At 39.9% G+C, this 27,543-nt stretch overlaps 1 protein-coding gene across 4 annotated transcripts in view; it reads right to left on the bottom strand.

The window, feature by feature from the left end:
- Positions 1 to 27,543, bottom strand: part of CHCHD3 (coiled-coil-helix-coiled-coil-helix domain containing 3) — a 299,018-nt gene that overhangs the window by 89,092 nt on the left and 182,383 nt on the right. For all 4 annotated transcript variants that reach the window (XM_007128150.3, XM_028489732.2, XM_028489731.2 and 1 more), the window contains exon 5: positions 12,861 to 12,944. In XM_007128150.3, coding sequence (XP_007128212.1) covers positions 12,861 to 12,944 — 84 coding nt within the window. The remainder of the gene's footprint in view (positions 1 to 12,860; positions 12,945 to 27,543) is intronic.

Here is a 27,543-nt window from a genome sequence, read left to right as displayed (position 1 = left end):
TCTCCTATCCGTTTAGTCTAGGTACCAAAGCCATACTAATTGTACCCATCCTCCGATCATGCACTATCATGAAACTGGCTTGATATCACTTCACTGTAGAATATGATCCACCGTTAAGTAAAGCTGCTGGTGCTTAGTTTATGGAAGAAGCCAAGTACAAATGCTGCTAAGGGAAACATGGCTGAGAATCTGTTACTTGACTCTCCTGGCTCTAAACAAAAAATGTCATGCCCACGTCCACCAAAATTCTTCCTAAAATCTGGGGAAGGGGAGTGGAATTGCATAATAACTGTAACGTCAGAAAGCCTCGAGGGAGTACCATGGTCTACCTCTGGTCACACAGAGGGAGAGGCTGTCAGTGAGGAGACAGAGGCCTGGCTACACTGGCTGGGAAACTTTAGGGCAAGTTACTTGATGTCTCTGAACCTGAAGAACAAAGTCAGTAACTGGTTAGGTGGTGAAGGAAGAAAATACCTTCCCCTAGAGGTCTGTCCAGGGGTTAAAATGATTGTGGTAAATAATTTCGTGTACTGCCAGGCTTATAATAGTCCGTCCATAGATGGTGGCTGTTGTAATATGATGCTGCTGATGATAATACCATATTTCTTGGCCAGCAGCCTTGGAACAGCAAGGATGTCCACGGTGCAGAGTACCCAGGAACATTTTCACCAAAAACCAAGTTTGGGGATAACTCATGAAGTTCAGATTCTATTTAGGACAGAGTTTGTGGATAAAACTGATTACCCCTGCCTCAAGTCACATAAACGTAATGGACAAGAACATCACTGAGGCAATATGATTTAATTTACCTCAAAGCTTTGCCCAAATAGCAGCATCTACACTGACTATTTCATTTTACGTAAATAAGATATGCAGCTGCATTACTGTCAGTAGCTGGCATGGCTGGAGCAGAAGGACCCTCATCTGAATCTCTAGGAAACCTGCAGGGTGAGGTGGAACTTGAGGTGAGGTGCACGTCAAATCACCCGGAAGATGCATAACTAAAGTACCTGGGCCACTTCTGGGATTAAAGCCTTTCACCTGCTGAAAACTCCTTTATTCGTTTACTCAACAAAGATCTGTCAGGCACCTACTATGTGCCAGGCTCTGTTCCAGGGGCTAGGGATAGAGCAGTGAACAGACAGCGTTCCCACCCTCATAGATCTCATGTGAAACTACAAGTCGTGAGGGGGCAGTGCTGTGGCCACACTGTCCTCCCTGGACTCTTTGAGCTTAACCGTCTCTGAAGCTGAATGAGCTTACAGAGCAGGATTACTGACCTTCATTCAACTTCCTAGGATACAAAGACTGCACTACTTTCTGACCTAGGCAAGTAAACCTTACTGCTTCCAAACTCCTTCTGAAGGGTCACAGAAAACTCAAGATTCTGAAGGAGTGGAAGATACTGATACATCTTTTGCTTGTTCCTCCAGCTCTAGATCTTGGTAAACACTTTTGGGTTAAAGACCCACAGTGGTAATTAAATATTTATCAAATCTGATTACCCCCCATACTTCATTCCATGAAAAAGAAGAAAAATCCTACTGCGAGCCTGGATCCCTGGTGGCGTTCTATGTGCCTGATTCTTCACATGAGGATGTACGACTCTTGGGTTAACGGGCATGATTCTGTGTCCTGTGGTGGGAGGGCCCTGATGAAACTGAACTACCATGGGTACAGCTTTCTCAAAGACGCTTAGAGAGACCAGAGATTATGAAGACAGTTGAGAGTCAGAACACAGCCCTCCAGAGGAACTTTAGAATCCCTAGGCCTCTTTCTCCTCCGTCCACCCTCTGCAACACAGTACAAAGGCAGGCAATTCCAGGATGGCTGCAGGTCCTCAGAAGCCCTCAAATTAGGAACTCTATCGATAAACAAACTTCTATGGCTGTCCGACCTCTACATTCTAGGATGCAGATAAGGAAGGACTCAAAAAATGTAAGTCCTGGCATTATGCAGGGCACAGAAAATCTCAGATGGTGTGCTGCGCTAAGTTAATGAGTGTTTCTTGAAAAAAAAAGACTCTATGGTTTGAGTATAATGCTGAAACATGGCATGCAGTATCCTCATCTTGGAAGCTCAGAATGTATATAAACTCTGAGAAGGCCTACAGTAAAGAAATCTGTTCTGCTTAGTTAAGCTTAGCACTCTTCAAACTTATTTGGCCAAGGCACCCATCCCACTTCCTGACTAACACATTAATTTTAAAAGTTATCTAGTGCCTATTATGTGCCAGGCACTATCAGGGTGATCAAAAAGTGGAAATAGTTCTGGTCTTCATGGAGCTTACATATTTAACATTTATTTTCAAATATGGCTATTTAACGCAACCAGTTCATTGGGTCTGTCTGTCTATCTATCTATCTATTTATTGGCGGCGTTGGGTCTTCGTTGCTGTAAGCGGGCTTTCTCTAGTTGCGGCAAGTGGTGGCTACTCTTCGTTGCAGTGTGCGGGCTTCTCATCGTGGTGGCTTCTCTTGCTGCGGAGCACGGGTTCTAGGCACGCGGGTTTCAGTAGTTGTGGTGTGCAGGCTCAGGAGTTGTGGCTCATGGGCTCTAGAGCACAGGCTCGGTAGTTGCGGCACACGGGCTTAGTTGCTCCGCAGCACATGGGTTCCCGGACCAGGGCTCGACCCCGTGTCCCCTGCATTGGCAGGCGGATTCTCAACCACTGCGCCACCAGGGAAGACCCAGTTCATTGGGTCTTTACCTGAGCATTTAACCTAACGAATCTCTTCAACCCACTAAACTCTGCTTTAAATCCCATGATCTTTAGACCTTTAAGGGACAAAAAGTAGCAGCTACTCCTCACAAAACATTTCTGCTCTGGAAAACAGTCTGGCAAAGCCTCCATGGATCCACTGTGGCAATTAAAAGCTCTGTACCAGATGCCAACAGGTGTTTGTACCATTTGTATTCATCACTGTATCTACGTACAGTGCCTGGCTCACTGGAGGAATTTAACAAATGTGTGTTTGAATGAATGGTGAATGCCAATGACCCCCTCTAGCGCCCCCCCGCCCCGAATTCTGATAAGAATGACCAAGGTCAAACTCCTATGTTAGTCTCCATGGCCTGGTTGGATTTAGATTCCCTTCAATAAATGCTGACCTTACCGTGCCAACCTGCTTTTATATGCCAGGTTCAGATATGGGCACTTCTTCCTTGATGATGTCATGAGATAATACTATTTGCAAATGTTTTAATGACCAAATATATCTTTCTTAATGAAGCTAATGTGTTGAAACATAATCCCTTATAGAGGCACAGCTGGCTCATGGTCTGAACATAAAACTGGGATTCAAGTGCATCTTCTAACACCAGCCCTGCAATTTCCTTTAAAAAAAATTAATATTCATGTATTTTAATTTTTTAGTCAGTAAAATAGGGAAATAAGCACTGGCTGGTCTGCCTAAATGGAGTACATTTGAAATTTATAAATAAACAAGATACCAAGAAGCAAAACAATCACTAAATTATGAAATTGGATGCAAAGAAAATTTAAGAGATTTAGCTCATTTTCCATCAAAAACACAGGAAACACAGAATGACTTTCTGGGTGCAATATTCTTATCAATAACAAGAAAAGATTCCAAAGAAAGGAAAGGGGACATTCATTGCTTTTCAAATAAGACAGCCTACTGAGCCTCCCAGACAAAATGAACAGAATCTTTAAAAGTGGAATTAATTTTCCCTGGATTTCATAACACTTTATTTCTTACCTTGTCTTTACACATTCAAGTGGCATACCAGTTTAAAAACTGTGATGGTAAACAGAATCTATTTTATGGTAGAGTCTTTCACAAGGTAAACAAAATGTGAAGAGCTGAGAAAGTATGCAACCCATACTGTTGGCATCTTAGCACTTATGATCATGACAAGCACTCAAAAAAGGCAATACGGGGCTTCCCTGGTGGCGCGGTATCCCACATGCCGCGGAGCAGTTGGGCCCGTGAGCCATGGCCGCTGAGCCTGCACGTCCGGAGCCTGTGCTCCGCAACGGGAAAGGCCACAACAGTGAGAGGCCCGCGTACCGCAAAAAAAAAAAAAAAAAAAAAAAGGCAATACTGGGCTTTAAAGCTGAACCGTACATTATCTCTTTCTCAGAGCCCTGGGGCTATCGCTGCAAAGCACAGTGGTCCATTCTAAGATCTGAATAGAGAAAAGGAAGAGATCATTAAATTATAATTTCCATGCACAACTGGTACAAGTATTTCCTACCAACAGGATTGATATGAAAGCAAGATCCCAGAATAAAGCTGCTCAGCAGAGAGGATGGCAGTATAGTGTCCTGTAAATTTGATTTCACTGAAAGCCCTGACACATCATAATAGTGAAATCCTATTTACTGTAGCAAGCAAGATGGATAATGCTATTTAATACCTGGTATACTCTGTGCCATCAGCCCATAGCTTTGTACTCCACATTCTCATCTTACCTTCAGGTTAATACTTCTTGACAGCCTACATGGTAAATAGAACCCCAAATTAAATGCTGATACCATGATTTGCAAATCTTTCCTCTAAAGTTAGGCATAGAAAAACTGGCTCCAGTTAAAGGGATCATTTTTACGGGATGCACTTTTAACAGTTCATCCTGGAAAAAATTTAAGTCTCGTATCCCTAGAGCCAGATTAAAAAAGCATTTCAAGGTTACCCAAGCCACATTTCCCATTAGAAAATTCAGAGACGTTAACAGAAAAGCCAATGTGTTTGGAGGACATGTTGAATAATGAATTAAGGATAAGACCCCCATATTCACTATACTGTATCAATTTTCTTGCCCCTAGAGAACAAAATAGAAAAAAAAAAAAAAGTCCACCCTGCTTGCTGCTTTTGGAATATCTGCAATAATAAACTTCCTTTAGGGAGCCCGGTAAGAGTGCAAAAGGGTTCAGTCTCTGAATCTAAGTTATAAATAACTGTTTCAATTATATTAACAAAGGAGATGGTGATATTGGGTCTTATTAATTTCTCTACCTAACAATTAACATCTAAGTGTATTTATTTGAACTATCATTACTTGTTAATGATAAAAAAAAAATCTCAGAGCAACTCAAGGTACGTGCTGAAAACCACTTTGCTGAAACCTCTGCCGTTTGTAATGGCATTACGATTAAAAGTGACATTGGCTTCTATGCCTTCAACATCCAAACTCCTGGACCAGAGAGGCTTATCTCTTTCTGCAGCTCTTGGTAATGACAGAAACCACAGAGAAACTGCCTTGATTTCAAGATGAATGAGGAGGCCGGTACAAAATTTCCAAGTGTCAAAGCAATAATCTCTCTCTCTAGGCCGACAAATGCAAACTAGCATAAGCTATGGAGGCATATCTACCAAAAAGTTATGCTTTTAACTATTGTGTTAAATTTGCTATATCACAGTGCATGGCCAAAACATGCACATTATTTAGTGAATATATCAGCTACCCATATGACCTAGAATCACTGACAACTGTTTAGAAAGCACCTAAGGGAGAAAACATCAAAGGGTTTTTTTTATCCCATAAATTGAGTTTAAGTAGTTATCGCCCTACCCCAAAAAAGACTGTTTATGTTTTAGGATCTCAGATGTCAGTGGTCTAACTGTGATTCTACCCTGTATTAATCCCTTTAAATGGCTGACCCAGCTCTGCTCAATGAAATATTTTTACAGTGACAGACTTCATCTGGTAGTAAAAATGCGTAATAATTTCTTCACATAAGGAACACACTGGGCTGGCGATAATCCGTTCTGTTGTCATTTCTCTTTATTATCATTCTTGGCATTATTCTTCCCCCAAGCTTTGCAAAGAGGAACACAGAAATGACGGTACTAATGACAAAGAAGTCTTCAAGCAATCAAAAAAGCCAATTAATCATACAGATGAGCCCAACACTGTGATGCAACAGAAGATATGCCACCCACTATAAGTAAAAAGGCTTTTAAAAATTGCTCATTTGATGTAAGCATGACCTTAGAATTTAATTAGCAACTCTCTCCACAGGTGTTGAACTAGTAAAGTACTTTTCTTCTTAATGACAATTTATTTTTCACCATTCTCTTTGCCCTGCTCTCTTTTGCTCAGCTTGTATAATTCCCTCTCCTCCTTAATTGTATGCGGTTGACTGCAATGTGTATGTAAATAGCTGCTGAAATCCAGAGGAGCCTATAAACTGAAAGTAATACATACCCCACTACCCTGTTGATCTGAACACTGTAACAGTACCCAACTAAGCTCTCTGATCTCCCTCAGCTCCTCAAGCCACCAGGCCGTTTACAGCTCTCTTCATGCTGTGCCAAACCCCACCATTCTCATGAACGCCAAGAGCAAAGTGCATTCAGTAGAGCAAATCAATTCAATTCATAATTGAGAAGTCAGACATGCAAGACACACTAATCATCAAAGAACTCATATCTCTAGATGTCCTGGGGAGTGAGGGGTCCTTCATCCTAGAAGATCCTGGAAGAATCTGGATTCTGCCCTGTTATAATATGGCCTTGGTCCTGCCTCTCAATTTCCTTCCAGGGGGCTAACAGACTACGGGAAAAATACACACTTTCCTGAAGAATATCCAGGCCATGGATGTTCCGGGAGCAGGCAATCCAGGCTCTAATTAAATACCATCAAAACAGTTGATAAAACAGTTATAGAAAGTTTGTTTTCTTTCTAGAGATGGAATGAGATGACTATCCTGTAGTAACACTGTGAACATATAAATGAACGTCTCAAAGACATTTTCTAAGCTGCTTGAATGACTATGAATTTCTTACTTCAAAGTAAAAGCAGCACAACTAGATATTACAGTAACTCCTGGGGGTATCATGCTGCAGTCGCTAAGTGATAAGACCCTGTTTATTCCCTTTTGGTCCAATTTTTCCAGGAAGTGCCAAATCCTGGGGAGAAAATTAGGCATTTTGAATGCTTAACATTTTCAGGTTATGAGGTAGCACTGATCAAGTTTTAACATCAGGACCTCAGAAGTTGTATTAGAAGCCAGAAGGAGTTAATTTACTACCCAAAGAACTAACAAAGCAATCAGCAGGATTTAACTTCTTAAGTGCACAACTGACCAACATTAAAGATGCTACTGGACAATAGCCAAAAGCTCAGGTGTTGGACCTGGCTCAAATCCAGATCACATTTTGTCTGTATATTCCGGGGCAAGTTACTTGAAGCCTTAGGACCTTCATCTAAAGAACAGGGTTGACAGCCTCATAGGGTTGTTTATGATAATAAAATGACATAATCCATGCAAAGTGCCCAGCACAACATAAACACTCAAAACATGTTATTGTTAGCTACTAGGATGATGAGGATGCTATAAAATATCCAGATACTCAAAGTTAAACTTGATTTTCTCACAGGACAGATTTAGATTATTAATTTAAATAACTAATGGAGATACTGAATATTTTGTGAATACTTAAGAACTGTACACTAATAGCTTGGACCTAACTTTACGGCATAAGCTTAGTAAATGTAGGATTCGTTCACTGCACACCTACTACGTGAGTTGTAGAAAATACAGAAATAAGAAAATGACCTTTATCCTCAAGCAGTTTACAAAATAAACACAGATAACTAATCACAATTATCATAAATGTGGCACATTAAGGGAGGTACACAAAGCATTATGGAGAATTCCCTGAGGGACTGGCAAAGGCTTCTTAAAAACATCTAGGAAGGGACTTCCCTGGTGGCGCAGTGGTTGCGTGTCCGCCTGCCGATGCAGGGGAACCCGGTTCGCGCCCCAGTCCGGGAAGATCCCACATGCCACGGAGCCGCTGGGCCCGTGAGCCATGGCCGCTGACCCTGCGCGTCCGGAGCCTGTGCTCCGCAACGGGAGAGGCTGCAGCAGAGGGAGGCCCGCATACCACAAAAAAAAAAAAAAAAAAAAAAAAAAACATCTAGGAACCTTTTCTTTGAAAGCTGGCCTGGGCTTTCTTTCATCAAATCTCCCAACAGGAATTAATACTCTCAAGCCTCTTACCTCAACCACCAGGAATTGATACTCAAGCCTCTCTCAATTAGGGCATACCTACATGCAACGCCTCTCATGTTCTTTTTTTTTTTTTTTCCCTTTTAATTTATTTATTAGTTGCTCCGCGGCACGTGGGATCTTCTCGGACCAAGGCGTGAACCCGTGTCCCCTGCACTGGCAGGCGGATTCTTAACCACTGCGCCACCAGGGAAGTCCAGGTTCTTAAAATACTAAAGTTTATCTCACGTCCATGTCAACGTTGTTTGATGAAGCTGGCAACATTTGCAATGAAACACGGACTCAAAAAACTTTTAAATGGCTTTGACCTTCTTTCTCAGTAAAGAGTTGGTTGCTTTTGCATACTGGTTCTGAGAAGCATGAAATTGGTGTCCGGTTAAATTACACTTATTACTCCTCCTGAGTTAGTGAAAGGAGAAAGTTATCTCAGACTCCTGGTGAACCAGGCAGGCTCAGTAGTTGTGGCGCACGGGCTTAGTTGCTCCGCGGCACGTGGGATCTTCTCGGACCAAGGCGTGAACCCGTGTCCCCTGCACTGGCAGGCGGATTCTTAACCACTGCGCCACCAGGGAAGTCCAGGTTCTTAAAATACTAAAGTTTATCTCACGTCCATGTCAACGTTGTTTGATGAAGCTGGCAACATTTGCAATGAAACACGGACTCAAAAAACTTTTAAATGGCTTTGACCTTCTTTCTCAGTAAAGAGTTGTTGCTTTTGCATACTGGTTCTGAGAAGCATGAAATTGGTGTCCAGTTAAATTACACTTATTACTCCTCCTGAGTTAGTGAAAGGAGAAAGTTATCTCAGACTCCTGGTGAACCAGCCAATATAAATACCTGGGATGAGGGCTTCCCCGGTGGCGCAGTGGTTGAGAGTCCACCTGCCAATGCAGGGGACATGGGTTCGTGCCCCGGTCCGGAAGGCCCATGAGCCATGGCCGCTGAGCCTGCGCGTCCGGAGCCTGTGCTCCGCAACGGGAGAGGCCACAACAGTGAGAGGCCCGCGTACCACCAAAAAAAAAAAAAAAAAAATACCTGGGACGAGAAAGCTCCATTCACACAAGGGAATGTCTGATAAGGAGTTTCTTGAAATAGAACCAAGAGGCACACCAAGCTGTATTACAGAACTGAATGTGCTTCAAATGCTCAATAGACTTGGGTTCATAATTCTCAAATGACCATGAATTTCTCACTTCAAAGTAAAAGAAGCACAATGAGATATTAAAATTACTCTTAGGGGTATCATGCTGTAGGTGCATCACGAAATTTGCATCAAGTCAATGAAAATGAATAGTTGAGTAATAAGACTGAGTCATAAAAAAGTGATTATGTATACAATTACTGTGTTTGCTAATCTAGCTGATGGGCAGATGGTACGGTGGTCTTAGAAATCATCCCTGTAATGACTCTGTAAAAGATTCGGTGTCCCCTCCTCTCCATTAATATACCACCTAGTATTCAGTGTATGGTTTCTTAAGTTCACTTGGTTAAAACAGAGAAAGATATGTACTTACATCCACTTTTAAACTTGAATTTTAAACAGGAATCTGGATTTCACTGTAAGTTAATGATTCTGCAAGTTATAATACCACAATCATTTTTTTCTTACATTATCCACTATTGGATTGGGCATTTTACATCTTTTAACACAAAGTGTGTAGAATTTCTAATAGAAATGGTTAGACGTTGTACTTTTCACCGTCATCACAAGAAAAACCCTCTTTACAATCTTTCGCAGTAAGCCTAGAAAATGCTTCGTCTCTGGACACCTAAATGTCTCTCAAATATTCCTAGATGAAATCCAATTGGACAAAATTCACCTTAGGTACTTTAGGAATGGCAGTAATAAACAAAAACAAGGTATTATAAAATGGGCAGAAGACACCAGGAAGCTGAATAACACTAAAGTAATTTTATGATTTTTAGTATCTTGCACACAACGGAAAGGAAATATTCTTTAATGGCAACAGCTTATATTTGCTAAGCTCTTTCCAGTTTTCAAGGGGCTTTTAAATGTATCATTTTATCTGGTCCCTCCAATAACTCACAAAGGTGAGTAAGGAACAGAGTATTATCCCCACTTTATAGATGAAGAACCAGAGACTACGAGAGATTAGGTGAATTGTCAAATAACTAGATGAAAAAGCCATGCCTTCTGACTCCTAGTCCAGCATTCTTTCCACCACATGTTCTTAAACATGGAGTTATTAAGTATTAACTAATAATAGTGGGATTATTCCACCTTGGCATTCTTCTAAGTTTACTCAGCTTCTCAGCTTTCAGTTAAAATTCCTAAAGAACTTCTTTCCAGCCTCACCTTCAAAAAAGAAAAGATGTGTGTGTGTGTTATAAGAAGACGTTTGTGACAATGATTTGGTATCAGCACACCATACCCCCCACCGACCTTCCCCGCCCTGTTCTAACCTGAGACCGGAAGCAATAGTTCACTGTTAAGCAGACCCTTTAATCGGCCGAGAGCAAATCCTCCCAGCGCCTCACACCCATCACTGAACATCTCCATCAAATTGGTGGATTTATGAGAGATGGGTAAATATTTACCAGTGCCTTTTCTTATACCTAACAGTAATCGATGAGGACTTCATCAAAAGGTATCCAGCACAGTAATACTTGAAAGCAAAGAAAACTATCACTGAGTGGGGAAAAAGCAGTCCTGGTTAATCACCTCAAAAACTTTCACTCAATCATTTTATTCAGCTAACATTTACTCATTATATCAGGAACAGCGCTCTGGATGGACAGAAGGAAAAGAAGAGCCACCACCGATTGAATGGTTACCCTGTCCTGGACACTATTATAGGTGATTTGTGAGAATTATCTCATTTAACAAATGAAAGAGGTAAGTACTATTATATCGTCATTTTATAGCTGAGGAAACTGGAAGTTTACGTTAGATGCTCCATGATATGCAGCAGGTAAATGCCAGTTCAGGGATTTGAATCCAAGCCACCTGATGCCAGAACCTGTGCACTAAACCAGGCTTCTGCAAACCACAACTCATGGGGCAAATCCAGCCCACCACCTGTTTTAGTACAGCCCTAAGAATGGTGTTACGTTTTTACATGGTTGGGGGAATAAAAATCAGAAGAAGAGTATTTCATGACATTTGAAAATTACACGAAATTCTAACTTCACTGTCCATATATTAGAACAGTCACACTCGTTCACTGACATATTGGCTATGGCTGCTTTCACATTACAATGGCAGAGTCGAGTAGTTGCAACAGAAACCATACGTGGCCTGCAAAGCCTGCAATATTTACTATCTGGCCCTTTACAGAAAAATGGGCTGACTTCTGTGCTAAGCATTTCCACTTTATGCTTAGTTAACATCTCTACTTGGATGTCTTAAGTAGCATCCCAAACTTACCATATCCAAAATCGAACTGATTTCCTCCAGTACCCACAACCAGATCCATATTTTAATAGCCTTGGCCTTGGAAAATCCATCCTTCTAGCTGTAAAAGCCACAGACCTGGAATATCTATGAGTTCTTTCTTTCACTCATGTTCAACACCATCAGCAAATCTGGTCAGCTCTGCCTGTGAAACATCCAACCACATCTCATTCCTCCACCGCTAGCACCCTGGCCCAAGCCATCACCATCCCTTTTCTGAATTACCACTATTACCTCTAAGTCCCTCTTGCTTCAGTTCTTGCCCAAGACAGCAGCCAGAATACTCTTCCACTCGAAAGCCCTCTTGGTGCTGGCCTGCTGCCCATTGCTGCAGACCTCTCCCCAGATACCATCCCATTAGACAGGCCCTCCCTCTCCACCCACCCCCACACCAACACTCCTAGGCCCTGGGACTCCTTCTCCCCCCGCTTTACTGTTTGCCATATTATCACAGTCTGCCATTCAACATGCTGACGAGGTTTTAATTGAATTCAAGCTCCACGAGGGCAGAAGTTTAGGTCATTTTCTTCACCAGCGTATCTCTGGCACTGCCAGGGACTGGCACATATTAGGTAGATATCTGCTGAGTCACTGAGAAAATGGTCCCTACACTCAAGCAGCACTCAGTTCAGTGACATACAGAGACAGGTGAAGACGATCAACATACAAATATTTGTACTGAGTGGGGCCTGATAGTTTATTTCTTAGTTTATCTAGTTTCTTATGAAACAACCTATTCTAAATCAATCAACTTTGGGGCTCTCAATCAAAGCAAAGAGAAAGCCAGCTTTGTAACCTCATGGTCTGTGTGTGAACTTATCCTAGACAACAAATATACTTCACTGAACAGGGGCATTGATTGGGTCCTCAAGCCCCCATTCTTAAACCCACTGCTTCCTTTTGTTTCAGCCTTCATTTCCTTCTTTGCATCCCTGTCAAATTCTAGGGTCAGGTAAATCAGAGGTACTTCCTCCACTCCTCCTCATCCTTACTCTTCTCCTGAGTCCTACTATTTAGCTCCTGTCCACCAGTTTTGAAGAAGGCATTCATTTCTTGGCCATAAGTGCAGTGAAACAGCTTTCACAAAGACAGTTTATCCTTTAAAACACTACCGTTTCTAAGAACGTGCTCAAGTTTAGTCAATGTTTGGGAAAGCCAACAGTAGCACTCTACCGTTTGACCTGGAGACAATGCAGTTTCTAAACATACAGGGAAAAATATTTGGAAGGAGTTCCTTAGTAGTAAAACGCATCAATGAACAAACAACACAACAATACGTAAAACTACCAAAGTAAAAATGACATTATCTTCGAGAACGATCTGCATGCGTGGCGTCTTCATTTCCTGGCCACTTTTTAACGAGAAAAAGCAGTTAGAGTGCTAATGTACTGATTTTTAAATATATACATGGGAACACCGCAAATGTGGTAAAAGAAGAGAATCACTGACAAGAAATAGTCATACCCTCTCCTCCAGTCTAGCCAGCTGCTCTTTGTAGAAGGCATCCTGCTTCTTTATCACCCGATCTTTCTCTTCCAGCTGCTTAGCCTAAAAAAAGAAATGAAGAATATACTATATGAAGAAAAAGCAGTAACAGCAAAGCAGAAGTATAAATTGCATTAGAAATAAGTATTCAAAGATGAAGATTTTTGCAATCTATTAGGTCTCTGCCATAGAAAATACATTAATAAGATGAGGACTGCTGCATCTAGATGTAAAGAATGAGTCTGCACTGCACTTGTTAACTGTAACAACTGTGTCCTACTTTGTCCAAGTGTTTTTGATAATGTCAGAATACAGCACAGTTTTATTTAACTTCTCTTTCGAATAGTAATTTCAAGGATTAATATTTTGCACAATAAAACTTTGATTTTATTCCAGGTATAAGACACGTGGTTATTAACCATCTTTCTGGAGCGATAACCACAAGAAAACACCTATATAAGATTTTGTACACCAACCTTAACGTTTGAGAACCCTTAAACTACCCAGTGAAACCAGCACATAAACACATGTACTGGTCTACCTCCTTTTTAATGAAGTAGCTGTCTTTGGCAAAAAGGGCAAAAACTATTGTGTTTGTTTATTTGAATAATTCATAATAAAGTAATAAAAGTAATTTTAAAACTCTTAGTTATCCCACTTCTAATTTATAAGATCTTTCTTTACAAAATTAAAAATCAAGTAATAAAATACTTATTCTTGAAAAAAATAATGATAAAGATGCTTACTTCTGAATGTTTTTCAAGCTAAATTTAAAAATGCATTTCTTTGAAATCTTGCCATTTGGAACAACATGGACGGACCTAGAGGGTAATATGCTAAGTAAAATAAGGCACACAGAGAAAGAGAAATATTGCATGATTTCACTTATATGGGGAATCTACAAAACAAAACAATGAACAAACACAGCCAAACGGAAACAGAGTCACAGATACAGAGAAGAAACAGACTGTCAGAGGGGAGGGGTGTGGGGGAGGAGAGAAATAGGTGAGGGAGAGTGAGAGGCAAACTTCCAGTTACAAAATAAATGATTCACAAATGTGAAATGTACAGTGTGGGGAATGTAGTCTATAATTAGTTAATATCTTTGTATGGTGACAGATGGCAACTAGACTTATCATGGTGATCATTTTGTAATGTACAGAAATATCGAATCACTATGGTGTGCACCAGGAACTAACACAGTGCTGTATGTCAATTATACTCCAAAAACAAACGAACAAAAAGACCCATAGAAAAAGAGATCATATTTGTAACCACCAGAGATGAAGGGAGGGGGGAGGGGGAATTAGATGAAGGTAGTAAAGAGGTACAAATTTCCAGTTGTAAGATAAATTAATATTAGGAATGTAATGTCCAACATGATAAGATAATTAATACTGCTCTACCTTATCAATGAAAGTTCGTAAGAGGGTAAATCCTACGAGTTCACAAGGAAAAGCATTTTTTTTTCTATTTCTTTAATGTTGTGTCTATATGAGATGATGGATGTTCACTAAACTTATTGTGGTCATGATTTCATGATGATGTAAGTCAAATCATTATGCTGTACACCTTAACCTTATACAGTGCTATATGTCAATTATATCTCAGTAAAACTGGCAGGAAAAGAGAAAGAAAAAATACATTTCTTAAACCGTTGTTTCTATTTTTATTATGTTTAAGTGACCTTTATCTCGGAGAGAACAGAACTCCCTACAATACCCCATGTTAGAAAAGTTTTTAACATATTTCTTGTTCAATGAATGTTGAATACATGCCTGACTAGTAATTTTAAGAAATAACAGAAGTATATATTTTGGCATTCCCATTCTTGTGCCATATTTTCTTTGCAACATGATCAAGGGTCACCTGGCTCAACCGGTGTATGGGTGATTGTCACTATATGCTTAATTTAGGTGAACCCATTGGCTCGTTGGTTGTAGATCATTGTTTTGCTACTTACTTTGACTTCAATATCCTGCAGCATGTTAAAAACAAAGAAACAGTTATTTAACAATGTTAAGTACTTTTTTTTCCCCTAATGTCAACCAAGAAATCTGATAGACAGTATCTAAAACGCACACCAAAGACAGCAATGGGGAAAAAAAATAAGAGGACTTGCTTAAACTTGGCACACATTTAAATGTGACTGTGCTAGTACACTGTGAATAGATTTCAATGAAAAGTTCATGCTGCTTGGAAGCATATGAATAATTAAAAAACAAAATATTGAGATTAGATAAAAATACATGTATATGCAAGTACATAATCTATGACTCCCTGATACAGCACAGTAAAAACCTCACTAGTCTGTCAGGAATATAAACGAAAAAGTAAATGGAGAAAGAATTTTTGATAAAGTGTGAAGAAAATATGCATGACTATATGATCTAAAGAGAAAATCTTTCTAAATTCAACACATACCTCCAAAATATAAAGGAAATGCAAAAGAATGGGTTTATGAGAACCTCCATTAAATAAAAAACATTAAATAAAATGAATAAGCAAATGACAAAGAAATACCAACCTCTGTGAAATTAGTGTTACTAATATATAGAGCACTTAAAAAAAAAGCCCTCCACCCCACCCCACTCCCCAAAAGAGCCAAGAGAAAAACATGCAAATGACATAGACTGGCAATTCACACAAAACAGTAAATAATAAACACATTAAAAAGAAACCCAACCCCACAAGAAAGCAAAAAATGAAAATTAAAATAACAAAAATTCCATAATTCATCTATCAAATTAAAAAATATAAAAATAATATTGCCCAGGATACAGGAAAAACACGCTCTTCAAGACACTTCTGTCAGAATGTAAACTGGCACAAGTATTTTAAAAATCCATTTGACAAAATGTAAATAAGTTTGAAAACTACATATGCACTGAGATCTAAACACTCCACTTTTAGGACTTAAGTAATTATGGCAACATGCAAAGATATTCATGGTAAGATTATTTAGAATTGCAAAGAAACAAAAACAAAAACCAATCTAGGGACTTCCGTGGTGGCAGAGTGGTTAAGAATCCACCTGCCAATGCAGGGGACACGGGTTTGATCCCTGGTCCGGGAAGATCCCACATGCCGCAGAGCAAATAAGCCCACGCGCCAAAACTACTGAGCCCACGCGCCCTAGCGCTCGTGTGCATCAACTACTGAAGCCCGCGCACCTAGAGCCCGTGCTCCACAACAAGAGAAGCCACCGCAATGAGAAGGCTGAGCACCTCAACCAAGAGTAGCCGCCGCTCTCCCCAACTAGAGAAAGCCCGCGCGCAGCAACAAAGACCCAACGCAGCCAAAAAAAAAAGACAAAAAAACAAACAAAAAAACCAATCTAACAGTTAAATTAAAATATACTCATAATATACTAAGTAAGAAAAAGAAAAAGACTATAAACAGAAAGGACAGTATGATCTCTTTTTTTGTAGGGAAGAAGAAAAAAAACAAAAGACCAGAAGGATATTCAAAAGAAGTTATAGCAGGTGGTAAGCTTATGGATAGTTTCCAATTATTTTTCTTTATCTTTTCCATATTAAAAATAAACACACTTTGTAGCCAAAAGACAAAGGAGGTCATTTTTTGAGGTGAGGGAACTATTCTGCTTCTTGATTATGGTGGCGGTTAGATAAGTGCATGCATTGGTCAAAACTCAAAGAACTGTATATCACAAAGAATGAATTTATCTGTATAAAAATTTTAAGTCGATCCAAATAAGGCATATTAAAATTTATAAAAACAACTATATAAATATATGGATGTGTGTGTGTACATCTCTACTACTGTTAATTTGCCAATCAGTTAGCCAATTCCACTTCTAGGCATTTAATCCTAGGAAATATTAAGAAAAGCACACAAACATATCTAAGAAAATGCAGCCAACATTATTTAAAGCAACAAAAAAGTAGGAACAACAGAGGTCTGTGTAAATAAGATATGGTCCAACAACAGGATATTTATTATAAAGATTTCAGTCTAGCCATAATGATTAAACATTGAGAGCCATTAAAAAATGTTTTCACAGAATAATTGATTTTTTAACTCAAAATATTAAAGGGGGGAGAATGGTCACAAATTACCATGTACACTGAGTTCCTAATTTTGGTTAATAAACAGGGGTAGGGGACAGAAGGGAAGGACAGGGCAAGTTGAGCATCCAGTTATGTAGACATAGAAAAAGTGTAATGTTTGCTAAGATGTTAACAGTAGATACGATATGCATAGTGGGATAGTTTTCTTACTTAGACCATTCTCTGTTTTCCAAAATTTCTATAACAAAGTTATACTTCTTTAATCAAAAAAATATTTTTTAAACATATCACATACATTTATCCTTGACTATCAGATGGAAACATAACATGGTACAAAAGCTGTAAGAGTGAGTGATTCAGCGATTATATTAACAACCAAAAAAATTTAACAACTTGAACAGTTATTTACAGCATGGAAATTATTTTACCTACTAAATGCTTAATGTGTTAGCACTTGATTCTCTCCCCCATTAAATGCATGACATTACCCACCACGGTTCTTAAAACATTTTCACTAAATAATGTTGCTTTTGTTCACATACAGTTGCACAGTGAGATTTCTTTTTTTTAAGCAAAGAAAATGTAACAGATATTCTATTACAGCTATTTAGAAAACACTAAGAATTCAATACCACAAGTACTGCTTCAGCCTAATATGGACTACACCAACCACCAAATTTAATTTTGAGAGGCTGATTACAACCTAAATAAAGGATATGCAGAAATATCCATATTCACTTTTCTAAGACATAATCCTTGGAATTTTTTTTTAAAGCAACACGCCAAAAGGTCAGATATGCATACTGAAGAGGAACTACCTCCAAAGCTCTGAAAACACCCAACCACAGGCTAACAACACAAATCTCTCCCTAGACTGTCAACAGAATCAATAGTCTGAGATCTACTAGGGACAATAACAGAGCAAGAAAGATGGCCCCAACACCTCACTGGCACACTGCTTTGAAACAGTTAATGTGAGGCTGGGAGGGAAAGTCACACAAATGAATCCTGAAAGTTACATAAGCCTGGGATACACTGACTAAGCTAATAGCTGCCGAGGATGGAGAGTCACACGCAACTTAAGAAAAAGCGGTAAACCAACTGCAAGGAATAAAACTTCTATGTATAACTCTAACAGACATGGAATCACTGTACATGAACAAATGAAAACAAAGAGGATTAAAACATTATTCACTGTTATAGCAGAATCGTTTCTTAGGGGAAAAAATGGATATAAAAAGTTTCCACCCACCTCCTGTTTGCTATTCCTCCTAGAGAGGCAATGTGTACTCATTAGTTTTCAGATCCTGTTAGATTTGGGATAACGTGATTGGGCTTGAAAACATGACAGAAAATGCCTAAGTGGATCATTATGGAAAACAAGAGCATCCCATATACAAGAGAAGGAAAATAAGGAAATCAAGTTTTAAGAAACCCAACACATCAACATGTTGATGTTTTCACTCAGTGTTGGTAGCCAGATTCAAAATGAAGTACACAACACGTATTTATTTCCTTAAAGACTTGCCTCTTTTCAGAAGAGACCTGAAGGTGTTTACAACAAAGGATATAATAAGGCCAAGAGAAGTAAGAAGTGGGATTACGTCTATGACAATAAAGGTAGCTTTCCATGTACCTTTCCATGTGTGCTCCTAGAGAAGTCTTCATAGCAACAACTTTCTGGCACGTTAACTCAGCCCTCTCGTGCCTGGCTGCTCCTGGGGACGGAGATACGGCACAGGGTGCACCGCGCTGAGAACACAGTGACATCATGATCACCGAGCTCAGAGGCAGCACCGTTACTTCGCACATCAAGTACAAGGCACGTAAGGGAAGATTCTGTGCTACAGGAAAGCTTGTACCTTTTAAATGACAAAGTTTCTTGAAGTGCCAGTGTTCAATTTTAATAGCTCAAGGTAGAATAAAAAGCAGGTATCGGCTCAATTTTCCATGGGATGATGTTATGAAGCCAGAAATTACTAGGATTGAGAAAACGTAACAACTCTTAAATCAATCTAAATAGGAAATCCCTATAACTACACTTCGTATAGTTCTGAATCTTATAACAAATATGCAACACACATATAACGAACTGGGAAAGATTTAATCTTTCACAATCATATGGATAATCTGTGGTAGGCAAAAATCAAGCTATATATCTATCAACTCAAACAGGCAAATAAGAGCAGGGAAAAGAGCTTTATTCTGTGTCAGAACTACATATAAACCACAATACAAACGAAAATAAAATTATATGCTGACATGTAACAGAGAGAAAGAATGGAAATATCCAAAGGGGTTGAACCATAAACTTATAAGGTAATACTATATTTAGAAGGAATAGACATGATCACTGTGAATATCAATCAGCCGTAACAAAATAACTGAAGTGGCCATGTATTCAATTAGCTGAATACTAGACTTTTGTTACAAATGAGAAATTACATAGGGTTCACTGAGCCTTTATCACGTGGCATTAATAAACAAAGACTTACACTCAAAGCACTGTTTTCCAAACCACGCCAGAAGGTGACCTTCAAAAGGGTGACTCATCTTCGTGAACCTGAACGATGCCCATCCTATTATCAACTTTAGCATAATTTTCAATGACTACTTAGAGGCATCAAGCACAAGCTATGAGCAAACCCCAGCTTGAAATATTATGTCCACTAACACAGTAAGACCTGATGGAAGTTGAATACAGGCCAAGAGATGAAAGACAAAGACCATTCTTCCAAAAGACTTCTTGATCCGAAGTCTGAAAGTCACATCCAAACCCCCAGGATTTGATCAAATCCATTTGTTTCGGCTTATTTTGTCTTCCCAAAAAGAGCTTCAAGACCCTGGTCCACATGTCAGCTTTTTCATACTGATAACTTACTGGAAACAGCCTATCGAATATGTCCCCTGCCATGTGGGGGCATATCTGCCTATTCTCTTGAAAAGAGAGCAAAGGCAAAGATAGGTGGTTTTTCAAATTTAAAAAGTAGGACTTCCCTGTTGGCACAGTGTGCCAAGGCAGGGAACATGGCTTCGATCCCTGGTCTGGGAAGATCCCACATGCCCGCGGAACAACTAAGCCCATGGGCCACAACTACTGAGCATGTGCTCTAGAGCCCGCAAGCCACAACTACTGAGCCCGCATGCCACAACTACTAAAGCTCGCGCACCTAGAGCCCATGCTCCACAACAAGAGAAGCCACCACAATGAGAAGCCCATGCACGGCAACGAAGAGTAGCCCCCGCTCGCCGCAACTAGAGAAAGCCCACACGCAGCAAAGAAGACCCAACGCTGCCATAAATAAATAAATAAATGTTCCTTTTAGAAAAAAGTAAACCAACAATGAAGTGAGGAGGTTGTCATTACATTAAGCTCTGAAATAGGTGCTGCCAGCATATTAGTCAAGAATGCGCAATCCAGAAGCAATCAGCAAGTATTCTTATCGAAAATTCAAATTTGGAAGCTCAAAAAGTAGGGGTTGCTACAACTAGGGCTTCACTCATCCATGTCTTGATCAACAACGATGTTTTGCCAGTTAGCACAGTGACTGTTGGAAATAAGATTTTATTAGCGAAAATGGTTCGTTAACTAGCATGATAAACGTTAGATGTTCTATCAGTAAAATGAAAACTATGGAAAAGATATAAGGGTTAGCTAACGTATTATAAAGATACTCCTACACCTGCTGTGTGAACAAGTTAGGAGAATAGTCAAGGTGATGAGAACAGGCCTGTAGCTTCAACTATAGGGAGGGTGCCTCAGGCTTGATCTCTAAACAGTCCTGTGTGCAGCCTTTGGTTTAGGGCAGAGAGTCTCACCTTTGGCACCACTGCTACTTTGGGCCAGATCACTCCTTACTGAGGAGAGCTGTCCTGTGCATCAGAACGTTTAGCAGCATACCTGGCCTCTATGACGCCTGTAGCACTGCCCCCACAAGCTATGAAAACCAAAAATGCTTCGAGACTTTGCCAAATGTCCCCCGGGAGGCAAACTTCCCCCTGCCGAGAACCACTGGTCTAAGAGGGCTGCTGCCTGTCTAAGGCCAACTATAAGCAACCTCCTCTGCCTCAGGTGACCCTTCTCTGCAAAGAGCACTTAAAAGAAGAGACAACTGGGACTTCACTGAGTTTTACAGGACAAGTTGTATGAACCATTTTGTACCTGCTTGCGAATAAATTTTTGTTGAGTAAATGTCTGCACGTACTGCAGAACAGTGCTGGAGACTTGCTCACGTTATAACCTGGTTGTAGGGCTGCCTGCAAAGGTATAATGTAGAAAAGCAATGAGAGTGGCTCACATGTATGTAAGGTAGTTAATCATATCCCAGTGAGAGAAGAAAGTGGAAGTTTTAATTCATTCTTTTTGAACTAAGTAGGAAAAGCACAAAACAGGTACATAGGTCCTGGCTTTTGTATGGCTCTCTAAAAACAGAATCAATGCCCATATAACATAAGATTATGAATCCACATAACCGATGTTCAGTTCAGGCAGAACTGACAAGCACTGGCACGGGTTGTTTCACATCTGCTCTGCCTGGGCAGTGACAATGCCAGACCTTTTGTTAAATATTTTATAGAACATTCCTACGAACAGGCATGTTATGATTCCATTATAATTTACAAGTTTCACGTTACAAAGCAACGTGATATTTCAACACGAAATTTCAACATGAAAGGTGCTGAAACATATCACCTCATCAGCTCAGTGTCACATATTCTATGCTCCTCTCCCAACAGCCATTTAAAAAAAGAACACCCATCACGATACTTAGCACATAAGAAACAGTAAATGAATGCTGAGGCAAAAGTGAAATGAACTGTTAGGGATTCAGACTTCTCAAATATGCAGTTTTTATCTTCTCTAATGAGACTAGCTTTAGCTCCTAAATGTCTATGGAATGCAAACATGCATCAAGTCTAAAAGACCATGTGTAATTAAATTCAGCAACTGCATAGAAAACAAAGTTCCAGAAGCCCAAGTTCTATAAAGTAAACAAATAAGGACTCTGTGTCAGAGAATCGTTAGTAAGCTCAGAAACTTTAAGGATAAGAATTATAATTGAAAGAGGAAAATGTGGTAAAAAGGGCCATATTCAATAAAACTACTGTTTGATGATAAGGACTGAGAGCAGGAAGGGGCTTTTATTATCAAATTCAGCTGCAGAACAGATTGGTGTTATAAGCCATTGAATGTTACCAATTCAAAAAGGTAAGATGGAGGGTGAAATCGGCCACTTCCTAAAACAAGTTCAATTCACTGCTGCTAAACCAAATCCCACTAGCTCTCATTTTCTACCAAGAAATGACTATGTTCAGAATATTGGGGACTTCCCTGGTGGTCCAGTGGTTAAGAATCCACCTGCCACGCTGTGGTTAAGAATCTGGCTGCCAATGCAGGGGACACAGGTTCGAGCCCTGGTCTGGGAAGATCCCACATGCCGCGGAGCAACTAAGCCCATGAGCCACAACTACTGAGCCCGCGTGCCATAACTACTGAAGCCTAGAGCCCATGCTCCGTAACAAGAGAAACCACCGCAATGAGAAGCCCACGCATCGCAACAAAGAGTAGCCCCCGCTCGCTGCAACTAGAGAAAAGCCCGCGTGCAGCAACAAAGGACCAAAGCAGCCAAAAATAAATAAATTTAATAAATTTAAAAAAAAAAAGAATCCGCCTGCCAATGCAGGGGACACAGGTTCGAGCCCTGGTCCGGGAAGATCCCACATCCCGCGGAGCAACTAATCCCATGTGCCACAACTACTGAGCCTGCGCTCTAGAGCCCACGAACCACAACTACTGAGCCCGCGCACCGCAACAAGAGAAGCCACCTCAATGAGAAGCCTGCGCACAGCAACAAAGAGTAGCCTCGCTCACCACGACCAGAGAATGCCCGCGCACAGCAATGAAGACCCAACGCAGCCAAAAATAAAAAATAAATAAATAAAAATTTTTTTAAAAAGGGAAAGGATATTGGGCATCCTCATCTCATTTGTGGTGCTTTAAAGAAGACAGTACAGTGGAACTACATCACATGCACACTTAGCTTATGCAACTCCAACTACTCAGGTTAAAGAGGCGAGCGAAAAAAGTTCAAGTAGTGTGCAGGATACCACCCATCCCACAAGCCTGGGCCAGCTCTACTCTCGGCCTGTCTCATGTCCTGCATTCCCCAACTCTTCCCAGTGAATGAAATGCTAGCGGTTCAAGGTAGTTGTCATTCGCAAAATCCTTAACTGAAAGCCAATACTTCATCTAGTGCTTAACCAAAGAAACCTACCGACCCGATAATGGGAGGAAGATAGCAATGTTGGACTCTGAAGAGTAAATGTTAACAAAGGGAAGCTTTGCTTCACATGTGGATTTTTTTTTAGCTTTATTAAGGTATAACCGGCAAATAAAATTCACATGCTGATATTAAAACTAAATCCTTAAATAAGATGTGACGCCACTGTACACCAAGGGAAAACTGTAAAAGTATTAGAAGGATAAAAATTATATTTTAAAATATCCTCAGCAATGGCCACTGGTAACGAAAGTATGAAGGAGTGCTTGGCCCTTCAAGACATCCCATTTTACCCCAAACCTGATAATGAGGGGATTTTTAAAAATCTTTAGCCTCTATATGAAGTTGACAGATGAATGGATAAAGAAGATGCGGTGTACATATACAATGGAATACTACTCAGCCATGAAAAAAGGAATGAAATCATGTCATTTGCAGCAACATGGATGGACCTAGAGTATCATACTAAGTGAAGTCAGGCAGAAAATGACAAATATCATATGATACCACTTATATGTGGAATCTAAAAGGGAAAAAAAAAGACATAAATGAACTTATTTCCAAAACAGAAAATGAACTTATTTCCAAAACAGAAAGAGACTCACAGACACATAAAACAAAGTCATGGTTACCAAAAGGGAAAGTGGGGTGGGGAGAGAGATAAATTAGGAGGCTGAGATTAACAGGTATACACTATTATGTATAAAACAGATAACCAACAAGGTCCTACTGTATAGTACAGGGAACTATACTCAATATTATGTAATAACCTATAAGGGGAAAGAATCTTTAAAAAATTTATATATATGTATAACTGAATCACTGTCCTATACACCTGAAACTTACACGCTATTGTAAATCAACTATGCTTCAATATACATACATACACACATACATACATACATAAAATCTTTAGTCTCTGTATGAAGTCTCCAGTTTAACTGACCAAGGAAAAGAGGTTGACAGATGAGACTGTGGGAATAACTACTGATAAACTCAAGCTTGAACAAAGCAAGAAGGGAAAGAAGTCCTGGAGGGGAATGGAAAGAAGAGAATGAACCCAAACCATGAATCATCCAGCTGGAAAGCAAAGGAGTACACAGGAGATGATGTAAATAATCCACTTCGGTTCCCGGAGCTGGCTGCAGAAGTAGGAAAACACCGCCTTTACCGCCCATCGCAGGGGCCATGGCGAATCAGACCTCTTTCCGACTCATTCATCAAGCCTAGCTAGCTCAGACTGAGCTCTGTTCTCATCCTTATTTGTATACTGGTGTGGAAGGACCATATGAAGCAGAGAACTCTGGAATCACAAATTCCAGAGTTCCTTGGCACACTGGGGAGTACCTTTCACCAGAGGTTTGCTAACAAGAAACTCAGAAACAGACATAACCAAAATGTCAATGTATAATTTTTAACATCCTGTATCACTTTCAAAGACCTAAAGCTACATAATCACATTAGAAAAGCCTCACAAACACAGCAATGAAATCACATTATAAAGCCTCACTACACCCACTTCGTTTATTAATATGCTTACTTATCCATTTATTATTATAGTTTAGGAAACAGTTGCAGACAAGAGACTTCCCTGAATTCTATAATGGAAGAGTTGTGTCATGAAACAGTTTCTGACCCTTCCCACTAGAGCTCATTAAGCAGACCCCACCCGTAGGTCTGGACCCAAGAAATAAAAAGCAACCTTGTAACTTTGATTTGGTTTTGCCTGCTGGGAAGTCAGAATATTATCAACTATTTGACATGATATCCTGCCTGCTTTACGGTTATGGCTATCATTTTAATTATACATTGTCATTCTGGCTTAACAATCATCCTCCTGTGAGTGTGATTTTCATTCATCCATCATTTGATCAGACGCTAGAAAGCTCCTAGCAACAGTTCAGACTGAGAAGTTAAGTGATCAGACTGCAGCTCAGAGGAAAGTGACCCCCACTCTCAAAGCCACTAAAACCAAGTACTCGAAAAATGATGATCTTAACGACAAACCGTGAAAGACTTTTGATGCCATATTTATCAGTTACCAAAAACACTCAGACAAAAGGAGAAAGAATCATATACATTTGAAGCAGGAATATACCTTACAAACTAAGGTCCTCAGATGCTAAAGATCTAATTCTGGGACAGCTCTACTCTCATGAGATGATAAAGCTACTTAGTCATGAGTTAAGAAGAGAATATTGGTTATCCTGACTCACATTTAACGCTGGCACACTAAACAGTATCTCAGATGCTCTTAAATACCTGCCTGTGAACAAGAAAAATGAATCCAAAAATAAAATTATTATTATGCCCAACCTAACATCACCGACCCCCCCCCACAAAAAAACACCCATATATGTTTAAAAGCTACATTTGCATAGGTGATCATCTACAGAGCGTCTAAGATGCAATTCCTTTCCAGGGGCATTTACTATCTGAAATGAGCACTGCAGAAGTGGACAAAGATACTACAGACCACAAATCAAAACAGCTGCATGAAAATATATTCATTAAAAATAACAGACATATATGTTAAGCATAAATACCAAGAAGTGTAACTTATTTAGTATGGTAAATATTTTGCTGAAAGCTCAGCATTGGTCCTTTAAAAATTTACAATATTGGCCAGCTTTTCTATTTTTAAAAGTGTTCTGTGATCCTTGCCATTTGTCACCTTGAACAGACTATTCCAGGCTACAGTAAAGAATTAGTGCTTTTTTCTAACTGAACTAAAAAGACAGCCCGTTTGCTTTGAAAAAATGGCTACCACCTGCTATTAATCTGAAACTGAAAACAAGCAGTGTAATGACACTTAGCAAGTTAACACCCCCTTCCCACCACTTTTCTGAAAGAAGAGCATAAGTGACATTTCATAATCTTCCCAAAAATAAGAGTTCTAAGAAATAGGTTTATATTTTACTAATAATAAACTCCAAACGGCATATGAGACTATTAAAAATCAGACACTGTGCCCTTGACAAGCCTGGTTTGAGCTCTGAAGGAATTCCCTCCCAAGTCCCCCCATCTTTCTCCTTTATTCTTTTATTCTGGTGTCAGATGAATACAAGCAGTAATGATAGACACGATCAAGGAAGAACTGACAACTGGCTGAATGTGTGTAAAAAGACTGCTTAGCTGGTCTTTGCAAACAGCTATCTTTTGTCCTGTTGGAGCTTTCTGTCACCTGAGGTAGCCTGCATCTTCAAGAGATGAAATGCAACATAAAACTTTTTTTTATTGGAGTAAAATTGCTTTACAATGTTGTGTTAGTTTCTGCTGTACAATGAAGTGAATCAGCTATACGTATACACATATCCCCTCCCTCTTGGACCTCCCTCCTACCCCCCCCCCACCCCACCCATCTAGGTCCTCACAGAGTACCGAGCTGAGCTCCCTGTGCTATACAGCAGGTTCCCACTAGCTACCTGTTTTACTCATGGTAGTGTATTTATGTCAAACCTAATCTCCCAACTGGTCCCCCCTCCCCTTCTCCCCATGTCCACATGTCCGTTCTCTACGTCTACGTCTCTATTCCTGCCCTACAAATGGGTTCATCTATACCATTTTTCTAGATTCCACATACATGCATTAATATACGATACTTGTTTTTCTCTTTCTGTCTTACTTCACTCTGTATGACAGACTCTAGGTCCATCCACATCTCTACAAATGACTCAATTTCATTCCTTTGTACAGCTGAGTAATATTCCATTGCATATATGTACCATGTCTTCTTTATCCATTCATCTATCGTTGGACATTTAGGTTGTTTCCATGTCCTGGCTATTGTAAACAGTGCTGCAATGAACATTGTGATATGTGACTCTTTTTGAGTTACGGTTTTCTCAGGGTACATGCCCAGTAGTGGGACTGCTGGGTCATATGGTAATTCTATTTTTAGCTTTTTAAGGAACCTCCATACTCTTCTCCATAGTGGCTGTATCAATTTACATTCCCACCAACAGTGCAAGAGGGTTCCCTTTTCTCCAAGCCCTCTTCAGCACTTATTGTTTGTAGATTTTTTAATTAATATTCCATTGTATATATGTACCATGTCTTCTTTATCCATTCATCTATCGTTGGACATTTAGGTTGTTTCCATGTCCTGGCTATTGTAAACAGTGCTGCAATGAACATTGTGATATGTGACTCTTTTTGAGTTACGGTTTTCTCAGGGTACATGCCCAGTAGTGGGACTGCTGGGTCATATGGTAATTCTATTTTTAGCTTTTTAAGGAACCTCCATACTCTTCTCCATAGTGGCTGTATCAATTTACATTCCCACCAACAGTGCAAGAGGGTTCCCTTTTCTCCAAGCCCTCTTCAGCACTTATTGTTTGTAGATTTTTT

Source organism: Physeter macrocephalus, chromosome 5 (genome assembly GCF_002837175.3).
Source record: "Physeter macrocephalus isolate SW-GA chromosome 5, ASM283717v5, whole genome shotgun sequence".
Taxonomy (NCBI): Eukaryota; Metazoa; Chordata; class Mammalia; order Artiodactyla; family Physeteridae; genus Physeter; species Physeter macrocephalus.
Note: the sequence above shows the minus strand (reverse complement) of the source record. Positions and strands in the feature narration are given on the sequence as shown.